Raw genomic sequence first — 24,824 nt, 5'->3', positions numbered from 1 at the left:
CCAGGGCATGTGTAGCTCCCTGGTTGCACAAAGGAAGACAAAATAAAGCATACAACAGTACAACTTTAGGTTATGAACGAGTTGCACGATTCTTTTTTTTTTCAGTCTGGTTTGATTGACATTATGTTTCCAAACAACAATGGTATCGCTGAAAGAAGAGAGGATATCATTTGTATCAACGTAGACTGTGCTTGAACAAAAAAACTAGTGGGTTTGATCCGACACCATGGAGTGAATGGGGATTTTACATCGATGTACCACAAAGGAGGCCCAGAACATTTATCTATCGCGCAAAAAGGAAACTCGTTACGCTGTGAAGGCCACGCACTAAGCTTTTTACACCCGTAAGAGTGTGCCTAGCTCGCTCATGGCCAACATCGTACAGGTGTCCCAACAACCCCCTTAGAGTGTTGGGGATCTTCACTTAAACAGCGCAAATAAGTTACGTAAGGAAGAGACAGCAGGAAGGAAAGAGCGCTGACTCACAACTGAGGTTTTAATAATGATGTAGTGAAAGAGAAGGATGGTGTCAAGTGCTGTAATATTATTAAATTAAAGAAGGTTACAATTATTAACCTCTTTCTAACGGCCAAATTAACGGAATGACAATTTGCATTTCTAAGTAACCCAAGTGAATATATCTACGTACAATTATTCAGAAGTGAACTACAAAGTTGTCGGTGACCCAACGGTTACTGGTTGTCACAGCCAAAAAAAGAAGAAGAATCACGATGCCGACGGTGATCCCAAGGGCGTTGGCTTCCACAGAAATGAAAATTGAGAAGGAAAAAGAAGAAGAAAACAGGAATAAAAATAATTTAGGGACTAAAATTCAAAAATTGGAGCTCTTTCGCCGTCAGAGCAATCGAAGGCGTACTTATGCAGGCTAGGCCCTTATTTGCGATCTTGCACGCCTCGTACACCTCTCTAGTCTTTTGTTCTTTAAAATGTTTAAGCACCTTAGTCTCAGAAAACCTTGGTGTGCACCCGCAATCTCTCACATGCACAGCAAGATGGCCCGCTGGCGTTGAGTTTAGAGATGTGTTGGGGATCCTAAGAGATGTGTTGGGGACCCGATGTTAAGAGATGTGTTGGGGACCCGATGCTAAGAGATGTGTTGGGGACCCGATGTTAAGAGATGTGTTGGGGAGATGTGTTGGGGACCTAAGAGATGTGTTGGGGATCCTAAGAGATGTGTTGGGGATCCTAGAGATGTGTTGGGGACCCGCTGGCGTTGAGTTTAGAGATATGTTGGGGATCCTAGCAGCGTCCTACATATATTTTTTTTTAATTATTTATACATACCCTCGGGGCCGTTAGGCAATAAAGAGGGAAATCGTACACATCATCATGAAAAAAAAAAAAGTCAAGGGTAAAAAGATGACCCTAATGAATACACTGTAAGACAACACGTATGGAAATGTTAGTCCATTATATTACGAAAGGCGGTTCGAAGTAAATCAAAGCAATCAAATCCATGAAAAGGGCAAAAGAAAGTACCATTAGAGTGTACTAGAAGGAACGAGTGGAACGAGCTACAGGCTCTGCTTATGCTTTCAGTTGCACCTTAAAATGTGGAAAGCGATTAGGAGGACCCAAGCCACTTCGATCGCAGCGCCGCCTTCGTAGGGTTTACTACAAAGGACTGAGTGAGACGACCGAAGCGCTTTTCGGCGCCGCCGCTTGTGGAACAATCTTGGCGTTGGAACGCAACGCGTTTTTCATAAAAACCGGCTAGTCCGAACCGCTTCGCTCGTAGTACCCGAGAGGGCGCTACGAGCGAAGTGGCTTGGATTAGCCGGTTTTTTCCACATGCGAAGGTACCTAAATAGTAGGGCTGGGCATCGATTAAAAATTTTAACCCGATTATTCGCCACCGTTTAATCGATTAATTAATCGATTAATCGGTCGCATCGATTTGTATAAATAATATATTAAAATTGAATGCAACAACTCGACTTGCCTTTGAAGACTTATTTTACTCTCTGTTACACGGCGCAAATGACATTTAGGATTGAGGGTATACATATAGATCAACGATTCAAAGACAAATATTGTTTGCTCCAGCTTCAAAGACAAAAAAAGTTTCTCCGCATTCTCCGACAGGAAGACAAGAAGCCAGGGCTTGGGCGATGCTTTCTTCTTTTTTCAGAGAAAGGGGCCTCGATGAAAAGGCGTTGATTGTTGTTAACGTAGCAGCTTGGGCGAGTTGGTTGCACATGATAACACACACCACAGCGCACTATAGGAAATAACACTCACACCTTACACACGAAAAATTCAAACAAACCGCGCTGACTGACAACTCTTTTTATATAACTTTGTCTTCTTCAACCTCTAGCACCACCGAATTTCCCAATTCACGCGCACCGATCTCCTATACTTCGTTTCACCTTGTGTGCGAGCGAAGCCAAAGCTAGAAGCGCGAGACCAGCGCTTTTTGCGTTTCTGCCCAGCTCGCGCGCTCGAGCAAAGCCTGAACGCACGGAGCTTTCGTGCTCGCGCATCCAGCTTTGCCTTCGCTCGCACATAAGGTGAAACGAAGTATAGATGCAGTTGTTATAGTTCCTGGCGATACAAGGAAACTTGGGGTCCAGGAGAGATTGTTGTCTGCGTTTTGGCGGATGGTCCTTGCTGCAGCGGAGTACATGTGTGGTTCGCTCATAGGTGATACTAAAGCGAACTTAAGCTTCCACTGTACGAAAACGGCTTTTTGCAGATGTTGCAGTGGACTTCCTTCGAGTTAAAGGCTTCACCCCTGGTGTTTACTTTAAACCTAAACTTTCCAGCGAGATTGCCTTTCATACTCGTGAACTCGTCCATTTTTGCGGGCCGAATACTGGCGTTGTTAGCTTCCCAGCTTGTTTGTCTTGCCTAAGCAGGATGTGTAATAGATCCTCAACACGTGAAGTTTCGCGGTCGCGCGTGGATAAATAGCGGGCCCGGCTTTTTCTTCTGGCCTCGGCAGAACTGTAATGTATATCCTCGAATACGTGACGCTTTGCGAGCGCGAGAATTGAACTTTGCCCATAGCACCTGGCTGGCAACGGAAAACCGCTCGGGACAGAACGACCGGATGCACGCCACGCAGCGTTTTCCTGAAGGGGGGGGGGGGGGGGGGGGGGGGGGGGGGGCATGAGTCACTTTTAGTTCGGGCAGGTCGTCCAGGATAGAGCCATGCGTGCGTCCAGTTCTTTTTGAGTACCGATTAAAAAACCGATTAACCGGTTAAAATATTTGATCGCGATTAGAGCCTTAATCGATTAATCGGAAGGTTAATTGATAAATTGCCCAGCCCTACAGTAAATAGCACTCCGGTCGCATCACTCGGTTCTTCAAATAGCACTCCGGTCGCATCACTCGGTTCTTCTAGTACACTCTAGTACCGTAGCAGCAAATATTCTCTGAAGAGCTACGATTCGCTGCACTGATCTCTATGAGAATTTGCTGGACCGCGCATATCCCCGCTTGGTCGCTGCAGCGCGAGTACAGCCACCGGACGGCCATCTTGCATGCAGCGAAATCGTGTTTTTGCTGGCAGCAGCGTCTGGAAGACACGTTTTTTACTCGTTCGTCGTCATTCGCCGAAGAAGTTTTTTAAACCCCTCTGAAAAAGGTGAGACTTGCCTTTGAAAACAGGTGGAAAAGTTTTACGAAAGCGCATCGCCGCAGGAAAAAGGCACAACTCGTCGGAAGCAAGTTTCGCCGGTCTCGCGGCGTGATCAAAGCTTCCTTGGCACGCCGAAGTGCTGTGTCTCTGTGCCTTGTCACCCTTGGATACCGATCAAGAATCGACGCCGCGTGGATGTGTTTGGCAACTGCAATGTCCATGAGACCGTATGTGCCTCTGGAGCAGCGTTTCTACTTTACTCCTGACGACTGTATTTGTAACTTGCTGCACTCGCGGACCAGAAACGAGCTTGAGCCAGCGTCCAGCGGCGACGGAGGGGGGGCAGGGGAGGGAGGGGGGGGGGAGGGGAGAGGGGCAGCGGAGGCGCGTGTTTTTGCTTGTTTTGTTTACTAGACGCTTATGGCAGTCAATTCAGCTGGACAAAACTTTTTTATTTATGTGCACCCCCCCCCCCCCCCCCCCCCACCCTTCCTATCAAACACTTCCGACGCCCCTGGCTCCTTCGTTCAAGTGTGGCGATATCATTTTAACCTTTAAGGAATTGTGATTGGTTGACAGATCGCGCACGACCATATGGGCCGCGTTTGACAGATTTTTAATCTCGCCGTCTTGTACTTTTACCTTCGAAAAGCTTCCCTGCTCCATGGCGTTGCTCTTTTTGTGCTGCCATGTGATCTATTAGAGTCGGGATCACAAATATACGGGCGTGTATTTGGGAACCAAAACGAAATTCTTACGACCTAAGGGGCAATTGGTGACTGTTTATTGTTTATTCCTTGAGCAGCGTGTAGATCTTTGAGGATTATTCTAAATCGGCTGTATTTGACCCCCAAATATTACACAAATACGCACTGTTCGGTGACAGGGTACGATACAATTATTTTGCGTTCTCTTCTGTCAGAAGCATCGCGTGATACCCCGTGAGTTTTTGGGCCCAAAATTATTGTAAGTAATATATAGTTAAATACTGAATCATATTGTATACTGAACTATATTACTTGCAAATGTTGTTTGTTCCAGTGTAGGTATTCTTATAAACATCACTCTTTTTTCCTTTCTTAAATTTATGCACTTTGAATGTTTATGTATTTGAATGCTTATCTATTGTTTTTCGTGTGTATGCTCATACAGCCTGAAGTTAGTCTGCCACAACTGGGCAACTTGTCTCTCGGCTGTAGATGAGCAATTGAGCAATGTCCAGTACAACTCCTGGGGTCTTTAACGTGCACCACGCAGTACTGATACACGACAGCACGCCGGTACGATGCTAATGCTTATCTAGGTCTATTTATTTTGTGATTTTTTTTCTGATTTACGTTCACTCGTTTACTTTATGACTTTCGAAACTGCGACAGGCCCTGATCCCGGTCTCTTAGTCATAAAGTTCCGAGACCTTTGCACCAGAGTCACTGAATAGGTTTCCTATTTAGTGACTCCCGTTCCGTTTCCTATTCAGGCACAGTAGCCAGTGACTTTGCACGCAACGTCCTTTCACCCTGCTGGTGTGCATTTTACTTCTTGAAAAAAGAGAAGAAATGCCATAGTACACAGTTTACGCTGAAAAAGACACGTGGTCATGGCCACCAGAATGGCAACAGGCTTGACGTCAGTGCAGGCAATCGAACCACGGTTATACGGCTACGTCTTCCTGTCCTGTCCAGCATTTCTTGCTTCAGACACTGAGCTAAGCGACGCCACCAAAGTAATAGCTCACGCTTTAATTATGTAGCCCTGTGCTTTTCGCTTCAGTTGCTACAGGTGTTCACGCACGTGAACACCGCTGCAGTTACAGGTGTTTACGCCCGTGGGCGACCTAAACGAGCTTCTCCGTACCCATCCATTACAGCGGATGCTCGCTTGTCAGCGTTCGTTTTTGCAACTGCAGTGCATTCTGCCGAAAGGTCGTGGCACCAGAGCGGATGCTCGCCCGCCGACTTCAGCGATTGGCTGTTATTGAATGACTCCCAGTCTCGATGGTGAGGGACGCTTCTGCCGACAACCCCGAGAGCAATCACAACATGTGCACTAGAATAGTGACGTCATTCCAGCGGGATCGATCTCAGACACAGATTGGACACGAGTGATATGTTGGCGTTCAGATTGGCTTCATGTCCAATCAGCGCGTCTACGGCCACTCGGGATTGGCTTCAAATCGAATAGACCTTTCCGGAAATATGTGGCGCCCCCCCCCCCCCCCCCCCCCCCAGTCTGCTGACGCACTGTGACGCTCCGACGTGTATATAAGGCGCACCAGGATATCCAGGAATCAAAGACCAAGTTGACGCTTGATTAATATTTTCTGATTTCAGATCACAGAGGAGGCAGAAGGAAAGGCAAACAGGGTATGCGGTGACCTCATTTTGTGTTCGCTTGATTTCTTGCGCGTTCTAAGCTCCTGATGATTCCAGTGTATAGACCCGTTGCCCTGGGGCAGGGGGCGCGCGCGCCTCCGGAATACTTACCCAAGACGCGACTATGTTATGCTGGCTGCACCATCCAGGTGGCTCTGTAACGTTCGATTTTGCGCGTGCCACGTTCGAATACAAACATCTGTCAGCATTTGTAGATACGGGGTGACAAAACATCTAAAAAAATTTTAAAAAAATATATGCAGCTCGCGGCCGCAGCGTTTCCTAAAACATTCCTTTCATCTTTGCATTCTTTCATAGCTTCCGCGAGCACGTATATTTCACTTTGTGTGATAGCGAAGCCGAAGCTACTCGCAAACGCACGTACTCCCGAACGATGCTCGCACTGCAGGAGCGCGCGTGCTTGACAGGGACGCTGAAAGCTCGCAGCTCGCTTCTGTAGCCTCTGCTACGCTGGCACTTAGAATGGAACGGAGCGTAAATAACTGTAGTAGGGAAGCTTATTGACCCATGTTCCAAACGCGGTCCAAATATTCTACTTCGCTCGCCTGGAGCGCTGCTCAAAACTTGAGAGCTACGAGCCTATACGAAGCGTTTTATTCGGCACGAGAGATCTCCTGGTATTTTCCGGAAAGGTCGGAAGCGAGCGTTCACCGATGACCATAGCGTTGTGCGCGACTGCTGAGCGCGTGCTGACGCCGAGCTTTGAGAGTATCTTTGCAACCTGGATTCCACACCGTCAAGAACTCATAATTGTCGGTCTTAGCATCCGATTAATGTGAGATCGTCCTGAGCACGCGCTTTAAACAGCGCACTCAAATATGCTGTCCTAGGGTGCCTTCATATGCGCTTTGCTTAGGGTGGAGACATCTGGCCATTTTGTCTCACACTTTTATTTTTATTATTTGTTCAGAAGCGCGTGAAAGAACCTGTCCCTGCACGCGATCGTGGCGCTGACTGTGCTACGGCGACATTTTGTTTTCGTCGATTTCTTTGTATTTTCCCAGTGAGCGCGTGCTGTCGGCATCGGGTACTACAAAGGGTGGCATCACCCTAAACAGAAGGACATTGAGGCACCCTATGCTGTCCAGTTAATACCCCGAGGTTGCGGCCTCCGAGTGTGACGCCGCTTCGCGAAGGCATATGCTGTTGGCTTCACACACTTTGACCATTAAAAAAAAAGTGGTTCTTAAAAAAAAAAATATATATATATATATAGGGTGTTTTTTAAGCTTTACAGATTTGTTTAAAAAAATCCGTGAAAGTTACACTGATGCGGTTTGTTCAGGTGAGTTATACGGCCAGGTGGACATTATGTGGGTGGTTAATCTTTGCGATAAGTCGGCTAATTAAACAAAATTCGTTAATTAAGTTTTTAATTAATAAAAATAGACATTGGTTCCAATTAGAAACTTACTGAGCGTCATCGAGAACCACAATATCATCTTTTTTTAGAACGACTTGAGGCTCGTGGGACACCCGGCGGCGCATCAAAGTTACCACTCATGAAGCAGGTGCAAGGTTAGCAGTGGCAAAACGCACATGATTAGATTATCATCGCGTTCCGCCACTGCTAGCTTTGCGCCTTCTAGAGGAGTGGTCACTTTGCGCACCCTTGAGTGTCCCACGAGCTTCAAGTCGTTCTAAAAAGAGTTGATTTATTGTTTTTCAATGATTTAGCGGTTTTCGTTTTCGTTGTACAACATACACATATACATATATATACAGGGTGTCTTTTGTTTTTAAGCTTTACAGATTTGTTTAAAAAAAGCCGTGAAAGTTACATTTGAAGGACGGATGCAAAGGAAAAAAAACATCTCTTTAAACAGCCGGGTTGGGAAAAGGAAGTCATGAAGCAAATTTATAAATTCGCTTTATGACTTCCTTTTCCCAGCCCGGCTGTTTAAAAAAAAAATGTTTTTTTCCTTCGCATCTGTCTTCCAAATATAACTTTCACTGCTTTTTTTTTTTTAAACAAGTCTGTAAAGCTTAAAAACAAAAGACACCCTGTATATATATGTATATGTTTATACAGCCGGAAGTTAGTCGGCTTTAGTTGGCGTCTGCTGTCTCATCTATAAATGAGAAAATTAGCCAGTGCTCAACGCATGCATCGCTATGCTGGGGTCTTTAACGTGCTCAACGCAGTAGTGATCCTCAACCGCACGCCGGTACAATACTCATCCAGATTGAAACGGGAAGTGTGGGGTTTGAACCCAGGACCTTTGGGTTCTACAGCAAAGCGAACTTTCGGAGCCCGTGCTCCGAGCTGCAGTGCGCTAGTGTGAACAAATAAGATATAGCTTCAATGTAACGACTCTTACCCATTTTGGTCTTAAAATCATGGTTGCAATTTATCTGAAGCGTTAACTTAAATTACAGGAAACGCTTTTCTATCATCTACAAATGTTTAAATATTTCGCGACAGAGCAAAGAAATATCACATGAGCTTCCTAACGCCGAATCTAACGCCGCGGAAGTCGCACTTTTGAATCATGGCAATCGGCGGCGCCCATAACAATATCGGGAAACAGAGTGCCGATACCCTAAGCATAGCTAATTTAGTGACCCTAATGTGAGCTGGCCCACTCGGTCACCGATCCCTTCGGTTCTTAACGTACCGCGTGTTCAAGTGTCGAGCTGCTTCACTATCCATACATTATTGTTTTTTGTAGCGGTGAAAAGCCACGCTGTGTCCCAGAGCAAACTGACCTTGCGCAAGCTGGACATTCCAAAAATTTTGGCTTTATTTAAGGGTGTACGGAAAGCAAACTCCAGCGCTCATTTTCTAACTTTAATGTGTTGCATGTTGCAGCATAGCCTCAACAATACCAGTCTTTCGTTGAAAGGCACAAGAAAACTAATTTTAATGCTAATTCAACGATCTTTTGAATGCGCACCTGGTGGATGCATGTGGAGCCTATTTGGGATGTAATCTAGCAACGTTGGTGAACTTGCTACGTAGTCATGACGTAGCAAGGTCCATCGGAGCAGCGCCACTCCTTGGAATTTTAACACTTTCCTCCTTAGCTTTCCTCCTCAGCTCACAAATCGCGCATTGTACCAAAGAGTCCAAGAACTGACGTCGTCAGGACCTCTGTCCTGACAACGTTAGCCTCCCCGCAGCTTTGCTCATCCCGAGACAAACTACGTCACCATTGCGCCGGATGGCACGTGCTCTCCGCTGGCTCCTCTCCGAGCGCTTGCCAGGGCGGGCCGTTTATACCGAAAAATACAGCCATCAGGACGAAAATAATCCCTGGGGAAGGGAAACAGAGGTACAAAGGACAAACACATATTTCTAAACACAGCTAGGTGACTGGTGCGCGACCGAAAAAATCCGCCTTGTCCGGGTATCGAACCCGGGACCTCTCCATTATAGGTGGAGCGCTCTACCAACTGAGCTAACCAGGGGTTAGACGTCAGTAGAGCAAACGGGTTTTATCAGCTGCCACCAGTCTAACACCGAAAAGGGTGAGGCTAGCGATTTAAGTTTATAATTATAATTGAATTCAATAAAACCTGCGATTGTGATTTACGTATATTGAGAATTATATTCAGTCTATTTCTGAACACGACGGGCGTATTTCAAACTTCGTTGAAGTATCCCTTTAAAGGAACTCACCAAAGAAACATTTGGCTCCACCGGACTCCAAGCCACGGGCATTCGCTTCTTGCTCACCCGAAATCGTCATGCGGCAGCAGTCCGTGGACGTTTCTTCAGCCCCGGCCGTAGTTCTAGGGATGTTTATGCGGCATAGTAAACCTATGCACCGACCACTTTTTTTTTCTTGTTTTTTTCCAAGGTAATCTAATAAAACACGTGTAGAAAAAAATGACACTCAAGGCCCGGATTGAAAATGGCATTGTCTATTCCCCATACCCATCGGAACCTGTGCCGGAAATGACGTTTTACCAGGCGGTGAAACACTGCCTCGAGCAATATGGCTCCCGAACTGCTCTGGTAAGCTTGACAACACATGTTTAATTTAACGGTGCTTTTTTTATACATAGGGTGTCAAAAATACTCAGCCTCGATCTAAACTGAAGCGCAAAAATCAGCGCCAGAACCCAGACTTGGGAAGTAGTCCGTTTCAAGTAACTGATTGTTTATAATCCGTTACTTTTTAAAGTACTTTTGTAATTGCTACGTTAATTTTTGTGGTCGTAATTTGTAATCTATTTTCGCTACAAATATTAGCGAGGGAATAATTTAATCACTCGTTACTTTTTAAATATATGAACATATTTCCAGAAACTGGAGCAATATGATCAGGCAATCCAGCAGCATACAGGCAGCAAGCTCAACGAAAGAACAACGGAAAAGAAAACACAATGTTTTCTTTGCGTCCGGTCACTAGACCCACTGGAATAACGTGCAAGGCATATACAAATATGCGAAAAACATAGATAAAGACACAAGGCCGAGTAGGCGCTGTCCTTTTGATCTTTTAGCGGAGGTAGACGCTGCTCCTGAGCATGATCACCGCGAGCTTTCTTTTGAAGAACTCCAGGAATCATTTCCGGTCGCCGTAAGCTAGCGGGATGGCGGACATGGTTGCAGCTTTCGCTGCCTTGTCAGCTTACAGGTTAATGGAGTGCACGTACATTATTTCTCTTTAGTACCATATTTTATTTTTTACAATGATTACTGCAGTACGGGCGTACGAAAAATGGGAAGTAATGCTGCAGAACATTCTTGAAAACATCAAAATTGTTTCTATAGTTTTCTTGATAATTACAAAAAGTAACGTGAAAGTAATTTCTAGCGTAACGGGTGAAGTAATCCGTTAATTACCAGCAAAAGTAATTAGTAACGGTAATTCGTTACATTTGAGGCTCTCTAATTTGTAAATGTAACCAGGGTGTTGAACCGAAACCCAACCTTTATTTTTAGCCGAACGGGAACGAAACCGAACCGAAATCTTCGCCGCCATCTGGGAATTGAAACTGGACCTGAACCAGAAAAAAATATAACGGTAACCGGTTCAAAGTAATAGTTTTTGAATTTTTGTTAGTATCACAAAACGAAAATATGGGAATAAAAAATTCCCAGCTTTATATCTATGTATTGATCAAATCGTCATATACAGAATTGCAATTTATAATAAATTGTTTGTTTTCGTGGCGCTTTTGTATTGTCACTATGATTAACCATGTATCACACGTCACGTGACTCACTGCGTCAAGTGAGTCAAGCGGAGAGATCTATGAACGCGCACACTATGAAGCGAGGCTCTGTTAACATATTTAATGTCATTTGCTGTTTATACACCTGCAAACTGGATTGCAGCAGTTAGACTAAAATAATTTTCACTCCAGTGATATATTTTTTATGGCAAATATGTTATTCAATGTGTCGAAGTTGAAAGCATAAAAATCAACTGCAGCAGAACTCAATGCATCAAATGAAACTAAGAAACAGTAAGCTTTTTTAGGGTCATTGTTTCCTGTCCACTTACTTTTATCACCATGATCCTACACAAATGTTCAACATGACGAAAATAATCCCTGGAGAAGGGGAACAAGAGGGACAAAGCACAAACACAAACAAAAGATTTGTGTTTGTCCTTTGTCTCTCTTGTTCCCCTTTTCCAGGGATTATTTTTGTCATTCTTGTCCAGCTCGCTTGCACTTTTGCTTTCAATTGCATTATAAAGTTTAACATTACGTTCTTTTTCGACCGTTGTAGATTGCAAACTTTTTGCCTTGTCTTCATAAAAAAAAAAAATCCACAACAATTTTTTTTTTGCATTTACAGCTATTTTGAAATATTTACAAAATTATTTATTTTAACTAGTGGCGAGCAATTTTTCTTAGAATATTTTTCCACCAAGGGGAGAGGCACAACGGATCATTCGCGTCCGGCTCTCCTCCAAGAACGACGGTCGCTTCCCGCAATTCTTGGATAGAAAATGTCGTACCCTTACTGAAAAAGTCATTTGTACGAGATATCTCTTGTGTCTAATAAACACTTATGAATCATACAAGATATATAAGAACACATAAGAACCATATAAGAACTTTATAAGAACTACATAGATATATGAGAACATATAAGAACTGTGGGGGTTCTTTACGGGGGAGGTCCCTCTATACTAATAATCCCGCCCGATCGGTATGCGCTCCGCCCGCCACCCAGGGAGTGACATACAGCAACGAGAAGACAGCGAATGGGTTTACTGTACCTCTCGGTTGCCCGTCGTCGAGAGCCGGTAGTCCAGGCCCGCCGACCTTTGTTGTCGCCCGTCGATCAGAGCTCACGGTCGGGGTCCGTGTCCAGGCCTGCGGATCGCCTTTCCCACGCCAGCGCTGCGTAGGCTGGCTGTCCCGGGCTATCAATGCCCGAGTCTCGCTGCGGAACCACCCCGGGATCGTCATAGCCCAGGTCATATGGCCCGGGCTCGCCGTTTCCACCGGTCTTGCTCCAGACCTCGCTGGTGGACCGCTCCGGGGTTCGTTATGGGCCATGCTAGGCAGCCCCGGCTCCGTCGTTCTTTGTCCAGCTTCCAGCCTCGCTCCGCTCGCAATGTCTCGTGCCAGCTCGTGTCTTCTCCGCCGGCCGCCTGTCACGTGCTCTCTGCCTCGTCCTTCAATCTCGGCTCCCACACTCTCCCCCCCTCAAGGCCCGGACTTCGGGGGACTTCATGGGCTTCAGGGAGCCGGGGAGCTTCATGGGCGGCCGCTGTTGCTGTTGCTGGAGTGGCCACGTTGCAGCGTCCGAAAGCGGCGTAGGTGGTGGTGGCTAGCGAAGCCGGCAGACAATGCCGACCTGTCTGTCGCTCGCTGTCCCACTCACCGCGATGCAGCAGGGGGCTTGCTCTAAGCTGGTCCGGCCGACGCAGACGGACTTGCCCCGTTCCGCTTAGAGGTCACAGCGGGCTTAGAACTGCCCGCCTGAACCATTCGTCAGGCCGAACAACTGTCAGCCACCCTGAGCACTTGGGAAAACGAATGGTCCCGTCTTCCCTCCCGGTGGGCTTCCTGGGTTACGCCGTCTGTATACGGCCGTCTTTCCAAGAAGCTATTCTGCACAGAACAAACTGTAAAAACAACACACAGCGAACAAATACTCTGCCGCAGATTGTGGCAGTGGCCATAGCCTCTACCGCCACATAGCTTGCCGACGGGTTCATGTACCATGCGGCTAACTCAGCAAGTCTGCATTCTAGAGCTCGCTCCTGGGTCGCCAAGAACAGGGGATTTCTTGTGTCCTACCGCAACCTCATGTTATACGTCTTCCCCATCGCGACAACGGTAGTATCCTTTCAAGTCAGCGATGTGAACCGGGCAAGCCTCCTCGTTTGTATCTCCCCGAGTAAGCCTAGAAGTAAGACACGACGCACGCGTCTTTGTACCTCGGGTGCCCTTCTCATCTCGGAGCAAGCGATGCGGCAAAACCACTAGCTGCGTTGCTCAAAGCGTGAGTTTTCCTTCAGAACAGGTAACGATGGCGTAAACCTAGTCCATCTTTTGCGCAATCGAAGGGATCCAAAGCCTGTGGCGGGATGACCAAATACCATACCCGCAATTCCGCAACGGCTACATATACCATGTGCTACTCGATGTAAGCGTCAGCGTCCCATTCCGTCCACGTGCATACGAGCTCTAGGGACTGCTCGGTCCTCGGAGGGGGCGGTAGCTCAGCGAGCAAGCCCGCTTAAACCGTTCACGCCTCAAGGCAAGCTGGACAACTACAAGCCACCTAAATGCCTACCGCCTCGTCCCCGGCCAGGTCGTGACGCGACATAACTTATTAAAAGTCTTGCTGTCACTGCCACGACCGGCCAGAGTGAAGCCGAAAAAGTATCATATAAAACATTTCGCAGCTTTCTCGGAACGACCCCCTCAAGGGAGAGTCGTCCCTCTGCCTTTCGTCGGTTGTTGGAGTGACGCGAAACAACTAGCCGTCTTGGCCCAGCGGTTACAAATCATACTGCTCCTTAACTCGCCTGCCAGCGTTCCCGGTGTCAACTGCAATTTACGCCAGTTTACCCAACACCCGCTGACAATCTCGACCGCCAGTGTTCCCGGTGTCGACTGCAATTCCCGCAATCTTTCCGACACCCACTGACAAAACCCCATCTGCACCCCGGGCCTTGACAAGCGCTTGCTTGCCTACCGCATCACTCCAAGCCTAAATCCTAAATATGGAATAAGTCCTGGCTGTGTTCCCTCCTGCCAGTCGCTATCCTGCCTTCCAGCGAACATGCCGTGGCTCTCCTCTGCCTCCGAAGACGACTTTCTTACATCTTAACCGCGCTCCTCGTGTTCCCCCCGGTTGGGTCACCTTCTGCCAACCACTATTCTGGGGTACCCGAGAACGCGCGTCCGCAAACTCGTCCTTCGAGACCTTTAAGTACTCGATTCGAGGAGACACCTGCTGAGCTCTGCTGTTGAGACAAGTCACCATAATTCCAATACACTTTGTCTCAACGGGCATCGTTAGCGCTAGTGAACAACCCGCTCAACGAATCCATGGGTCTCCCTGGGGACGACTAGAAGCAGAGGCATACTGAACGGGCCCCACGTTGGGCGCCATTTTAATGTGGGGGTTCTTTACGGGGGAGGTCCCTCTATACTAATAATCCCGCCCGATCGGTATGCGCTCCGCCCGCCACCCAGGGAGTGACATACAGCAACGAGAAGACAGCGAATGGGTTTACTGTACCTCTCGGTTGCCCGTCGTCGAGAGCCGGTAGTCCAGGCCCGCCGACCTTTGTTGTCGCCCGTCGATCAGAGCTCACGGTCGGGGTCCGTGTCCAGGCCTGCGGATCGCCTTTCCCACGCCAGCGCTGCGTAGGCTGGCTGTCCCGGGCTATCAATGCCCGAGTCTCGCTGCGGAACCACCCCGGGATCGTCATAGCCCAGGTCATATGGCCCGGGCTCGCCGTTTCCACCGGTCTTGCTCCAGACCTCGCTGGTGGACCGCTCCGGGGTTCGTTATGGGCCATGCTAGGCAGCCCCGGCTCCGTCGTTCTTTGTCCAGCTTCCAGCCTCGCTCCGCTCGCAATGTCTCGTGCCAGCTCGTGTCTTCTCCGCCGGCCGCCTGTCACGTGCTCTCTGCCTCGTCCTTCAATCTCGGCTCCCACAGAACCATATAAGAAACTTTTAAGAAACTTCTCACAAGTTTATTATATGGTTCTTATATGTTTTATATAGTTATTATATGGTTCTTATTTTTCTTTTATGATACATATATGTTTATTCGACACAGAAATTTCTCATACAAATGAGATTTTTCAATGGGGACTATTGGGATTCACACGATTACCAGCGACCTCCGCGCTTCCCCGTGCCGCATTGTTCGGCAGCACCATGGGTTGCCGAGTGAAATTTACGACAGTATGAAATGCGGGACATTTTGAAGATTTTGGAATTTCCCGCGGGACGCGGGACACGAGTCCTAAATGCGGGACAGTCCCGCGAGTCGCGGGACGGATGGTCAACCTAATTTGAGCCAAACACCGCACTTTCCCCACGCAACTGTGACGTTCGCCCCAAGTTCCAGTTCACACCTGCGGCGAACAGCGCGCAGGAGGGCGCTCTTGCTGGGTACCGGCATACTGCTGTCATGGCTGCTTGCCCTTTTATGTTGCCAGAAGCCGGTGTGCTTGATCTTACTGCTGGTTAAAATGGGCTTGGTAGCTCCGACGTTCGAGGTAAAACGTCAACTCTGCATACCTGTATAGGAAATGGTGTATCTGCGCTTTGGTCAGCATCGGACCGGATGTGGTCTTGGTTACGACGCCAAATGAAAGTGCCATAGTTCAGCTCTACCTGTAGCTTGTAGGAGACGGGTCCACTCCACGACACGATGGTGGCCTTCGACCACTTGTTCCATGGTCGGCAATTCAACACGCGAACTTGTTCGCCGATCTGACAAGCTGACATTCCTAACATTCCTGAATTCCTGACAAGCTGGGAAAAAGGGTTAAGCCTAGAGACAACGGTCCAGGTACGCGCCTCCTCGTCAGGCAGGCGATATTGTCAGGACCTTCGTGCGGCGTGCCCGCAACGAAACTTCGTGCACTGTTCCCGCGTCGAAGATGACCCTCCAAAAGAGCGTGAAACAGTGCCCCAATTCAACCGGAAACAGGTTAGGAATCGAAATGCCAGCCTGATCAAGTATCAGTCCCCACATTGCGGCGCCAGTTTATGCGGGCTTCTAGCTGCGATTCCCTCAGACCCTGTCCCCGGATGAACATTGCACAGCAATACTTCGCTCTCGGCAAAAGGGTTTATTCACTCACTTATTGCCTGGGTGTTTTCGGGATCGGGGAACGGTCATCAGCGTGGCCGGGGTAAAGTCCGCTGTCACTGCAGCTGCTCCGTGTCCCAGCGGTGGTCGTCCACACCGCGTCATAGGGACGACGTCGTCCAGGGTCGCTGTCCGGTCCGTTGGTCGAGTCCGCAACTCAACGTCGCGCCCGCACCGCTCCGCGCCAGCGTCCATCTCCCGTCGATTCCCGCGTCAGCGTCCTCCTTGCCTGTTACCGCTGCACACTTCCCTTGCTGTCCGCCGTTCGAGAGGCGGCGTCAGAGAGAGCCGCCGTCCGAGAGAGAGACCTCTTTGTCCCGTGTCCCTTTTTCGAGTTTTCGCTCCTTTATTCTGGGCAGCCAGTTGCGTGACGTCAGTTGACCCAGGGGAGCGGCGTACCCGGATCTAGTGGTACGCGAGGCCATCGCAGTTCCCCCTAGGCATGACGAAACTTGGAGGCATGGCGCGTTAAGCTTTTGCCGGGATTTGGGGCCCGAAGGGTCGGCGCGGGGGAGCACAGCCAGATCTCCACAACCTTTAGCAACATCATAGCTTTATGTGTACGACCCCCGCACTCTTCTGAACTCGGAAAGAACTTGTTCAGAACTTTCTGGACAGATCGAACAGACTCAATGCTAGTCGATGGAAGTGATATCAAATTTCACCGTGTGGCAGGGGTGTAACTATGATTCCTGGAATACGTCTGCGACTGTTGTGTTTACCGAGTCTAAAAAACTGGTCTTTCCATTTCCGCCGGAAGACGTCATACAAGTGCAATGTTATCACCGGCCGCGATCCTGGCGAAGTCCCAGCAGCGGTGGTGGGCGTGGCAGACGCTTGTTTTGCTGGAGGTCTCTCTCCAGTATGACACTCCACGAAAAATTCGGCAGCCAGAAGTTGGGTCACTGTGTTGACAGCGACACTCGCGATCGCTCGTACTTTTCGCATGCATTTCTAAGAGCAACCGCCAGGATCGCGACATCCAACAGCGTGACACTCCGGCTCCTGTGACGTCACTTGTTGCCACTTCAGAGCCACTTTTGATGCATGGGCAGGATAGGGCGCTAAACGCACCAGTCGGACACACGCTCCAGGCTCCATAAAAGAGTGGAAGCTGGGAGAGTTCGGTCAGTTGGCCCGCCGCCACAAACAAACTGCTCGTGTTCGCACGTGTCCCGTGTTCACGACGTTGGACACACGCATACAAAAAAAAACATGTTACATAAAAAAAAATGTCTAAGCATTTTTTAGAGCTTGAGGTGACCGGTGTCTCGGGCGCCCCAATGTCGCGCTCCCCGAGACATTCCTGATCCTTTCCAGTGGCGCCTCCAGTTTTTGCTACCCTTAAACAAACATGTTATGACAATGAGAAAACGGTTAAAGTTAAGGCGAGCTGGTGTAAGTTATACATGATGATTGAAAACCTGAGACTCTGGTTTGAAAAACGGAAAATCATGAAGAAGAAAGAAAAAGGGACAGAAAACGTCTCAAACTCAGCTAAACACTTTATTGCCTCTACGTCTTATATACACCTCCCCCGGACGTCGAATGTCGCCACCACCACAACGGTTGATCACTGAACTACAAACAATACACCGGACTTCACAGCCCGTCGTCTTAGTTGTTTTTTATATACTTAAGTGCATGTTGGACTCCACTCCTTTCGAGTGTATAGTCTTAGCAACAAAACAAGCAGAAAAAATAGCTCTTCAGTCTTTTGGCATAGTAAGCTGGTTGTGTGCGCCGACGTGAATTCTTGCTATCCAAAGACGTGCAATGCTGCTATTGGTTGAATTACTATAGAGCTTTCTCCACGCCACTGGCGTTCATTTGGGCACCATTGCACCACTGTCGTCACCGGCGCGATTGTTAAAATTGACGCCGCTCTTCTACCCGCAAAAACGGGGTTGGTAACATTTTTTCTGGCACAGCCTGTTTTCTACTCACTCTTTCCTGCGGAGACGCAGCGACGAAGAAAAGTTTCGCGCTGGAGCACGATAGCCAACCCTCTGTAATCTCGCCGATGCTCTCCAAGGGTTTAATGCCCGCATAATCGTAACACCCCCGAGCACCTCTTGCGTAAAACTGGGGGAAGTTATTTTCGTGCTTTTCTGAATGGAACCCCCTATCCCAGGAATTCGTCCGTCCGTAAGTGCATTAGCGGAGAAATTGATGTCGCGTGACGTCACAGTATCACGTGACATCACGTCGAGTGACGTCAACTTCGTTAAATTTAGCGGCGAAATGTGCCGGACGTGAACTGATATCAGGTTGCGCGATGTCATATCACGTGACGCCAAGTTCCCGACCAAATCTGTCCGTAAAATAAAGTTCACAGTGTCACGTCATACCATGGCGTCATGGGACGTCACGTGGCGCAGCATATTCGTTCCATGGAGCCTAGCCTAAACGATTGCGTCCTGCGCATCTCTTGTCTTCTAGACGGTATTGCCTTACAAGGGTGTCGCGGATGAAGTCTGAATTGTAAACATATTGCAGGTTTGGAACGACGAAGAGATCACTTTTGCAGAGCTCCTCAAGATGTGTCAGCGATATGCCGCTGGGTTCCAGAGACACGGCGTTAAGAAAGGCGACAAGGTCCTGGTACATGTGGACAATTCCCTGGAAGACATGATCGCTTTGTACAGCGTCGTTTTTGCCGGGGGAGTTTCTGTGGCATCCCATCTGATCTTGTCAGACGGTGAGGATAAAATATGGTTGTGACTTCCGCGAAAGAATATTTCGTAGAAAGGTAAACTTCACTGCTTTGACTGTCGGCCACTCAATCTGACAATAGACCCTTTCCGAAATTCAGTCTGGCCACTTTGATCACTATCATCATCTGTGGAACGGCATCTGTGCCATACGAATGGCGGCCTTCTAGTGACTGATAAAGGAAGACGTTGAAGATGCTCCTAAGCGGATATTGCGAGGCCTGTACGTTCGGGGGTCAGTACGAAGCGAAGTAGGGCTGGAACACAAGAGCTACGTAAGCGTTTATTTCTAATTGTTCAGATTCAGTCAATCTGTCGTGGCACACAATCGGCTTTAAAGCACTTTGGTGTATAGAATTTTCTCGAGGCATCTCAGTGGGTTGGAGCTTTGTTCTGAATGCACGTTCTTGGTCACCATCGACCTGAAAGTGATCGAGAAAGAACTCACACTGAACAATTCCTCGCGTGCCGTCGACTTGCGAAAGTGACAGTGCCGATACAAGTTCATTTCCGCCATTGATAGGGCAAAACCTAAACTGCTTTACGAACCACCAGATGGCACTGAATTTCTGAAAGGGTCTATTAAAAGACGAACGCGAGATTGTGACAGACACTGTCAAGGTGACGTTCCTGTCTTGGGGTTGTGCCCCGTATTCGTCGATCACTGCGTCGAGAGTTTGTATTGTCTGACATCTTTCTGTGCGCGCCAAATAGTGTTTACGGGTTTCGAACTTTCAAAGTTTGCCCATAAATGAAGGCAAACTATAGGGTGTATTCACTGGCGGCCATATTTGTGGGCGCTAATGCTGAGCACGTGCTGATGGCGAGCTTCCACAGTTATTTTGCAACGTGCACCCCGCACCATCAAGATTGCCGGTCTTGGCAGCCTATTAATGCGAGCTCATTCTGAGCATGCGCTCTAAAGAGTGACCTCAAATATGGCGGCCAGTGAATACCCCCTATACTGCGCACAAACGCAATATCTAAAACAAAAGAAGCACACAACGAAAGATGCGACTAGTATCGAAAGGCACGTGCACTTCCGTGCTGTCTTCTTCTCCCTAACCAAATGGGTGTGCGTTCTTTCTTGGTGCCCTTACCGCAGGGTGCTTCCCAACTCGTTTGGTTTTCTCAACTACTCTTTGATTTTTTTTTCTTACTTTTCTCACAGCACCAATGTTTCTCCCACTCCTAAGGTAATGTTCTCGCGAGTAGAGGCAGCTTCTTGGAGAGCCTGGTGCACCGGGGCTACCAAGAGCCACTGTATATATGGCAGCGCAGCTACGCTGCCATATACAGTGTCTCTAGGGCTAACTGGTTGCCGGTCAGCAATGGCCTAGGTGGAGGCTGACCCAACGGCCACTGTCAAAGTACTTGTTCTGACTGAATTAAGACACAACTGGGAAAGACCACGATTACCCTATTAACCCAAGAGCCGTATTTCGGGAAATTTTTGCCTGTGGGCGGAGCCAAGGCCGTCGCCAACGCCGAATACTCCTCCCGCGGATACGGTGTAAACTAAATGTGCAACACAGCGTCGACCAATCAGCAGACGGTGATGTCAGAATGTTGGAAACGACATTAGAAGCGTGAAATAGAAGCGTTCAGTCTCGGCGTCTCGGTGACAGTTTGCTCTTGGCCGGCTTGCTATACAGCGTCTCAGCTGAGACTTGCTGAAAGAAAAAAAAAAAGAAAAAACAGGAAGACGACGACGATGAGAGGATGCCACACCGGGCGTCGGCGGTGCCTCAATCTAAGCCCTGGGCCTCAGTACCTCGAAGGTGGCAGCTTTCTGCTTTACTGTTGCCAACACTGCCACCACATCAAATTCTGACAAAAAGGGAAGGCGATCACACAGCCACACAGTGATTGGAAAAAGGCCTCCTCAAAAACCTATAACGATCGGAGCCTTATATCCGTGCCACACGGGCAACTCGAATGCTATTTACAACGAATGACATTTGTGTGATCGGCGAATCAGCTCTCAATCTGTGGCGCGTGGAATGCGCCACGCCCGGAGTGTCGAGCGCTGATTGGCCGTCCGCTCAAATGTCATTCGTTGTAAATGGCATTCGATTTGCCCGTGTGGCACGGGTATAAGTTTAATACTTTTTGTTTTGCTAGCCAACTTCATTTCCAACTTTCCACCAGGTAATTTCAAGATATTACAACAAGGAATTATGGTCTTTCAACCAGCCGAAACCAGTGCCATGGTTGACACCCCAAAGTGTCACCGAAACCCACAAGCAAACCAGCTACATTTATGAATTCTCATGCAGAGGAACTGTGCTGGACATCAACGTCATCATGGAAAGCTTTCTTTGTAGTTAAAACATTCCCGAATTACGATACATGCATGAGGTGAAGCGGATCTTCCTAATGACTGCAGTATCTCTGGGTATTATCGCTACTCAAATACTTCAATAAGTGGCTTCCCAAGTGAGAGTGCAGCCCTTTTTATTTGAAACACTGTTCCGTAGTACAGGATTGATACGAGTCACTTGTACTCTCGGGGAAAAATGAAATGCAAGCAAAGGAGCGCGTGGCACGCAGTACAGGCTGCGCCACCTGGAAGTGAGCCTACACTATAAGCCCGGTCCCACTTAGTAAGAGGGGCATCTCTTCGATTTTTTTCCCACTCAACTTTAAGGGGGGCGACAGACCTCTTAATATTACATGGAGATGCTCCCTCTTAAATAAGTGGGACACCACCCCTGGTGGCCTGCTTAAAATGCAGGGGTCTAGTCCCCCTTAAGTCGGTGTCACACTGCTTATACATCACAAAAAATACATTCTGCACCCATGTTCTAAAACGAGTCACCGCGACACCCGTGTCTTGTACGCCACGAGGCAAATACTTCAAGAGGTAGCTTTGTCACGTGGCATACAAAACACGGATGTCGCGGTGACTCGTTTTGGAACATGCCTGCAGAATGCATTTTGTATGATGTATAGACGCTTTCAGCGCGCGCCAGATTGAGCCGCCATAGCCGACCTTCTCTTGCCTTATCGAGATGCCAAGCCACTGAAGCGGACGTTGACGAGGCTCCACAAGGGCCTGTGCTGGGGAGAAGGACACACTGGCATTTAAAATGGAAATGACCTGCCCTGCTGTGGTAATGATGAAGTGGAGCAAACAGAACAAGAGGAAACAAAAACTGAAGGTCGGTTATGGTGGTGCTCATGCACAGCTGCCTGACATGCTGCACTGCAGTAATGCAGTTCTCGCGGTTTCGCTGATATTGTTTAATCAAAGGTATTTTCTGCTGCGTAACGGAATTGAAAAATGATCTGTATATTATGTTTGATAAACAGATACGGATAAAAAGACGTTAGAACGACGCCAGAAATCGGCGTTTCTTGGAAACTACCACAAAAGAAATTTCGTGCTGCAAAGTGACTCCTTTTGCATATCATAAGCAATAACAATACAACCGTGCTGAAGTTTTTTCTTTTTCAGTGGATAACACAAAAAATTAGAATACATTCTAAAAAAAGCCGTGCGCCTACTTTTCCGCACAACACTTGGAAAGTCAATCACCAAAACTCATGGAAGCAGCTCAGCGAATGTAGATGCCGAAAAATGTGATTATACCAAAAAAAATGCAGTCTGAGTTATGACACTAAGCAATACAAGCGTGACGTTTTGTATTGATTAATGTCACAACTCAGACTGGGTTTTTTGGTCTAATCTTACGTTTCGGCATCGTGAATCGCTGAGCTGCCTCCTTGAGGTACGGGGATTGGCTATCCAAGTGCTGTTTGGGAAAGTAGATTCCTGTGCCTTTTTGTTTAGAGTGTAGTTTACCAGCTTCATAACATTAAAAACAAATTACTCGGCGTTTCTTGCCATCAGCTCAGAATTTCTGTTGTTTTTGAACGGCCATAGACAATTTTCTAAGCTTCCCCGACACGAACTGAATCGAAGTCGTTTTCAACAAGCAGACACTGGAGGAGTCCAAAGGTTTGTCCATATGCCGCAGGGTAGGAGAGTCCTGTTATGTAATACACCCATAAGCAAATCACTATACTCTGTTTGATACTTAGCGTGCAACGCTGTCAAAGCAACTGGCGCGAGCGCGTGGCTTCACCTATGGTTTTGTTTGCGCGAGAACGCGCGCAAGTGATCAACGAGATCAAGCCCCACGCTCGCGCCAGTAGCTTTGACAGCGTTGCACGCTAAGTATCAAACAGAGTATAGTGCCTCCTCCAGAGTCATGCCAGCGGAGAGTTTCACTGACCGGTTCCCAGAAAAAATCTCTTTCTCTGAACCGAAGAAAGTCTTGGGTTCTGGAACTCTTTCGTCAGGGGTACGGTCGTTCTGCAAGCCGCAATGGTTCAAAAATTGCGTCAGCGTCAAAATTATATTTCTGTTTTTTTTCATCCGCTTTTTCACGTACCATTGGTGATGAGGGAACTTCTGTCCAATCGAGACCGGAGGATGGTCTTCAATGTTCAAGAACGTTGTTGTCTCCGCAGAAGGCCCCTTTTACCTCCTCCAGTTTTCCCAGCATGGTGACCATTGTGTTTTGGAACCGAAGCTGTGCATCCACCTTCAGCTGAATGAGAGAGCATATTGTTTTCCTTTAGATACAAAGAGTGGGAATTAGAATGAAGGTAATGAAGCGCTTTCACCTGTTTTCAAGTAGGTGGTAGGAAACAAATTCAGAAATAAAATGCAAACAGGTAAAAGATTCAAAACCCAATTTGTATACGATGAAATAGCGAGTGACATTAGCTTATGACGTAACTTCTGCGACTGTTAATATTTGACGCGAGAATTGACTGCTATGTTCTTTGGAAAACATGGATCCCATTTGCGGCTTGAAGCTGCAGAAGAGATCTGATGCATGTTTTAGAAAGCAACATAATCAACTAAAAAATATATATTTCTGTTGACATTTCGGCGCAAACCATTTATTTATTCTTTTTTTTTTTTCATAAGCAAGGCATATGCCAACAGAACGTGAATAGAGCCTACCTACATACCAGAATTCGAAAAGTTCATAATTACCGAGTCCGTCGTAGGCGGTGTGCGGGTGGCCGCAGTAAGCACACCACTCCGGGTGGTGCGTTCCACCGTGCAGTGTCCCGGTAGAGCTTTTTACGCAAGCAATCAGTGCAAAAACCCCGTCTGATTCCCTTCATGTCAACGTTCGTAGCCATTGCCTCACTCTCAAAACAATATTTTTACAACGGAGCTGTTAAGGGCTAGGTTCCCCGGGGTCGTGTCCGGTACCGAAATCTCGACACAAACCTCCCCAAATCTCTGTACAGCTACCGCCATCTATAAGCGACGTCGGCAAGCACACAACCAGTCTGGTTGCCGCCGTCGCTCGTAGATGGCGGCAATCTTTCCAACTATCGTAGAAGAATGGATAGTTGGCGCGTTGGTGGGAATTCATCGTAGGAAACAATGGGAAAAACAGACGAGGACGAAGAAGAAACACACGTGCCGAGCGCAGCGCTCTTAACGTGTGTTTCTTCGTCCTCGTCTGTTTTTCGCGCTGTACCCTACGCTCTTATCAGTTTCGGTTCAGACTCATGATGGGCCGTGCGCGTGCCCTTTCGGGGAAAGAAGACTGGGTGCGGAAAGAGCGGCGACGTACGCAGCAGCTCGAATGGGTCCGCAACCGACGTGAAGCTAGCCGCTGTCGCCTCGACTTCCACTACGTCCATCGCTTCAGACTCCCTAGTGAAAGAAAAGAACATCGCTCGCCTGGAAAGCTGCCGCCGAGAACAGAACCAGCGATGTAAACGGTGCCGGCGGGCTACGGAGGCCAAGCGCAAGCGCGAGGCCCGGCGACGACAGCACTTCACGCCGGATGAACCCCCAGGTGCGACGGCGA

At 48.0% G+C, this 24,824-nt stretch overlaps 1 protein-coding gene and 1 non-coding gene across 2 annotated transcripts in view; one reads left to right on the top strand and one right to left on the bottom strand.

Moving 5' to 3' along the window:
• Positions 1-9,341: 9,341 nt before the first annotated feature.
• Positions 9,342-9,414, bottom strand: Trnai-uau. The gene has a single exon. It is a non-coding gene; the product is annotated as a tRNA-Ile (tRNA).
• Positions 9,415-9,835: 421 nt separating this feature from the next.
• The window catches only part of LOC115332731 (3-hydroxybenzoate--CoA/4-hydroxybenzoate--CoA ligase-like), a 35,623-nt gene continuing 20,634 nt past the window's right edge, over positions 9,836-24,824 (top strand). Inside the window, exons 1-2 of the mRNA XM_029995176.3 lie at positions 9,836-9,964; positions 18,761-18,962. Coding sequence (XP_029851036.3) covers positions 9,836-9,964; positions 18,761-18,962 — 331 coding nt within the window. The remainder of the gene's footprint in view (positions 9,965-18,760; positions 18,963-24,824) is intronic.

The sequence above is a fragment of the Ixodes scapularis genome, unplaced genomic scaffold (assembly GCF_016920785.2).
Source record: "Ixodes scapularis isolate PalLabHiFi unplaced genomic scaffold, ASM1692078v2 PGA_scaffold1__304_contigs__length_218370807, whole genome shotgun sequence".
NCBI lineage: Eukaryota > Metazoa > Arthropoda > Arachnida > Ixodida > Ixodidae > Ixodes > Ixodes scapularis.
Note: the sequence above shows the minus strand (reverse complement) of the source record. Positions and strands in the feature narration are given on the sequence as shown.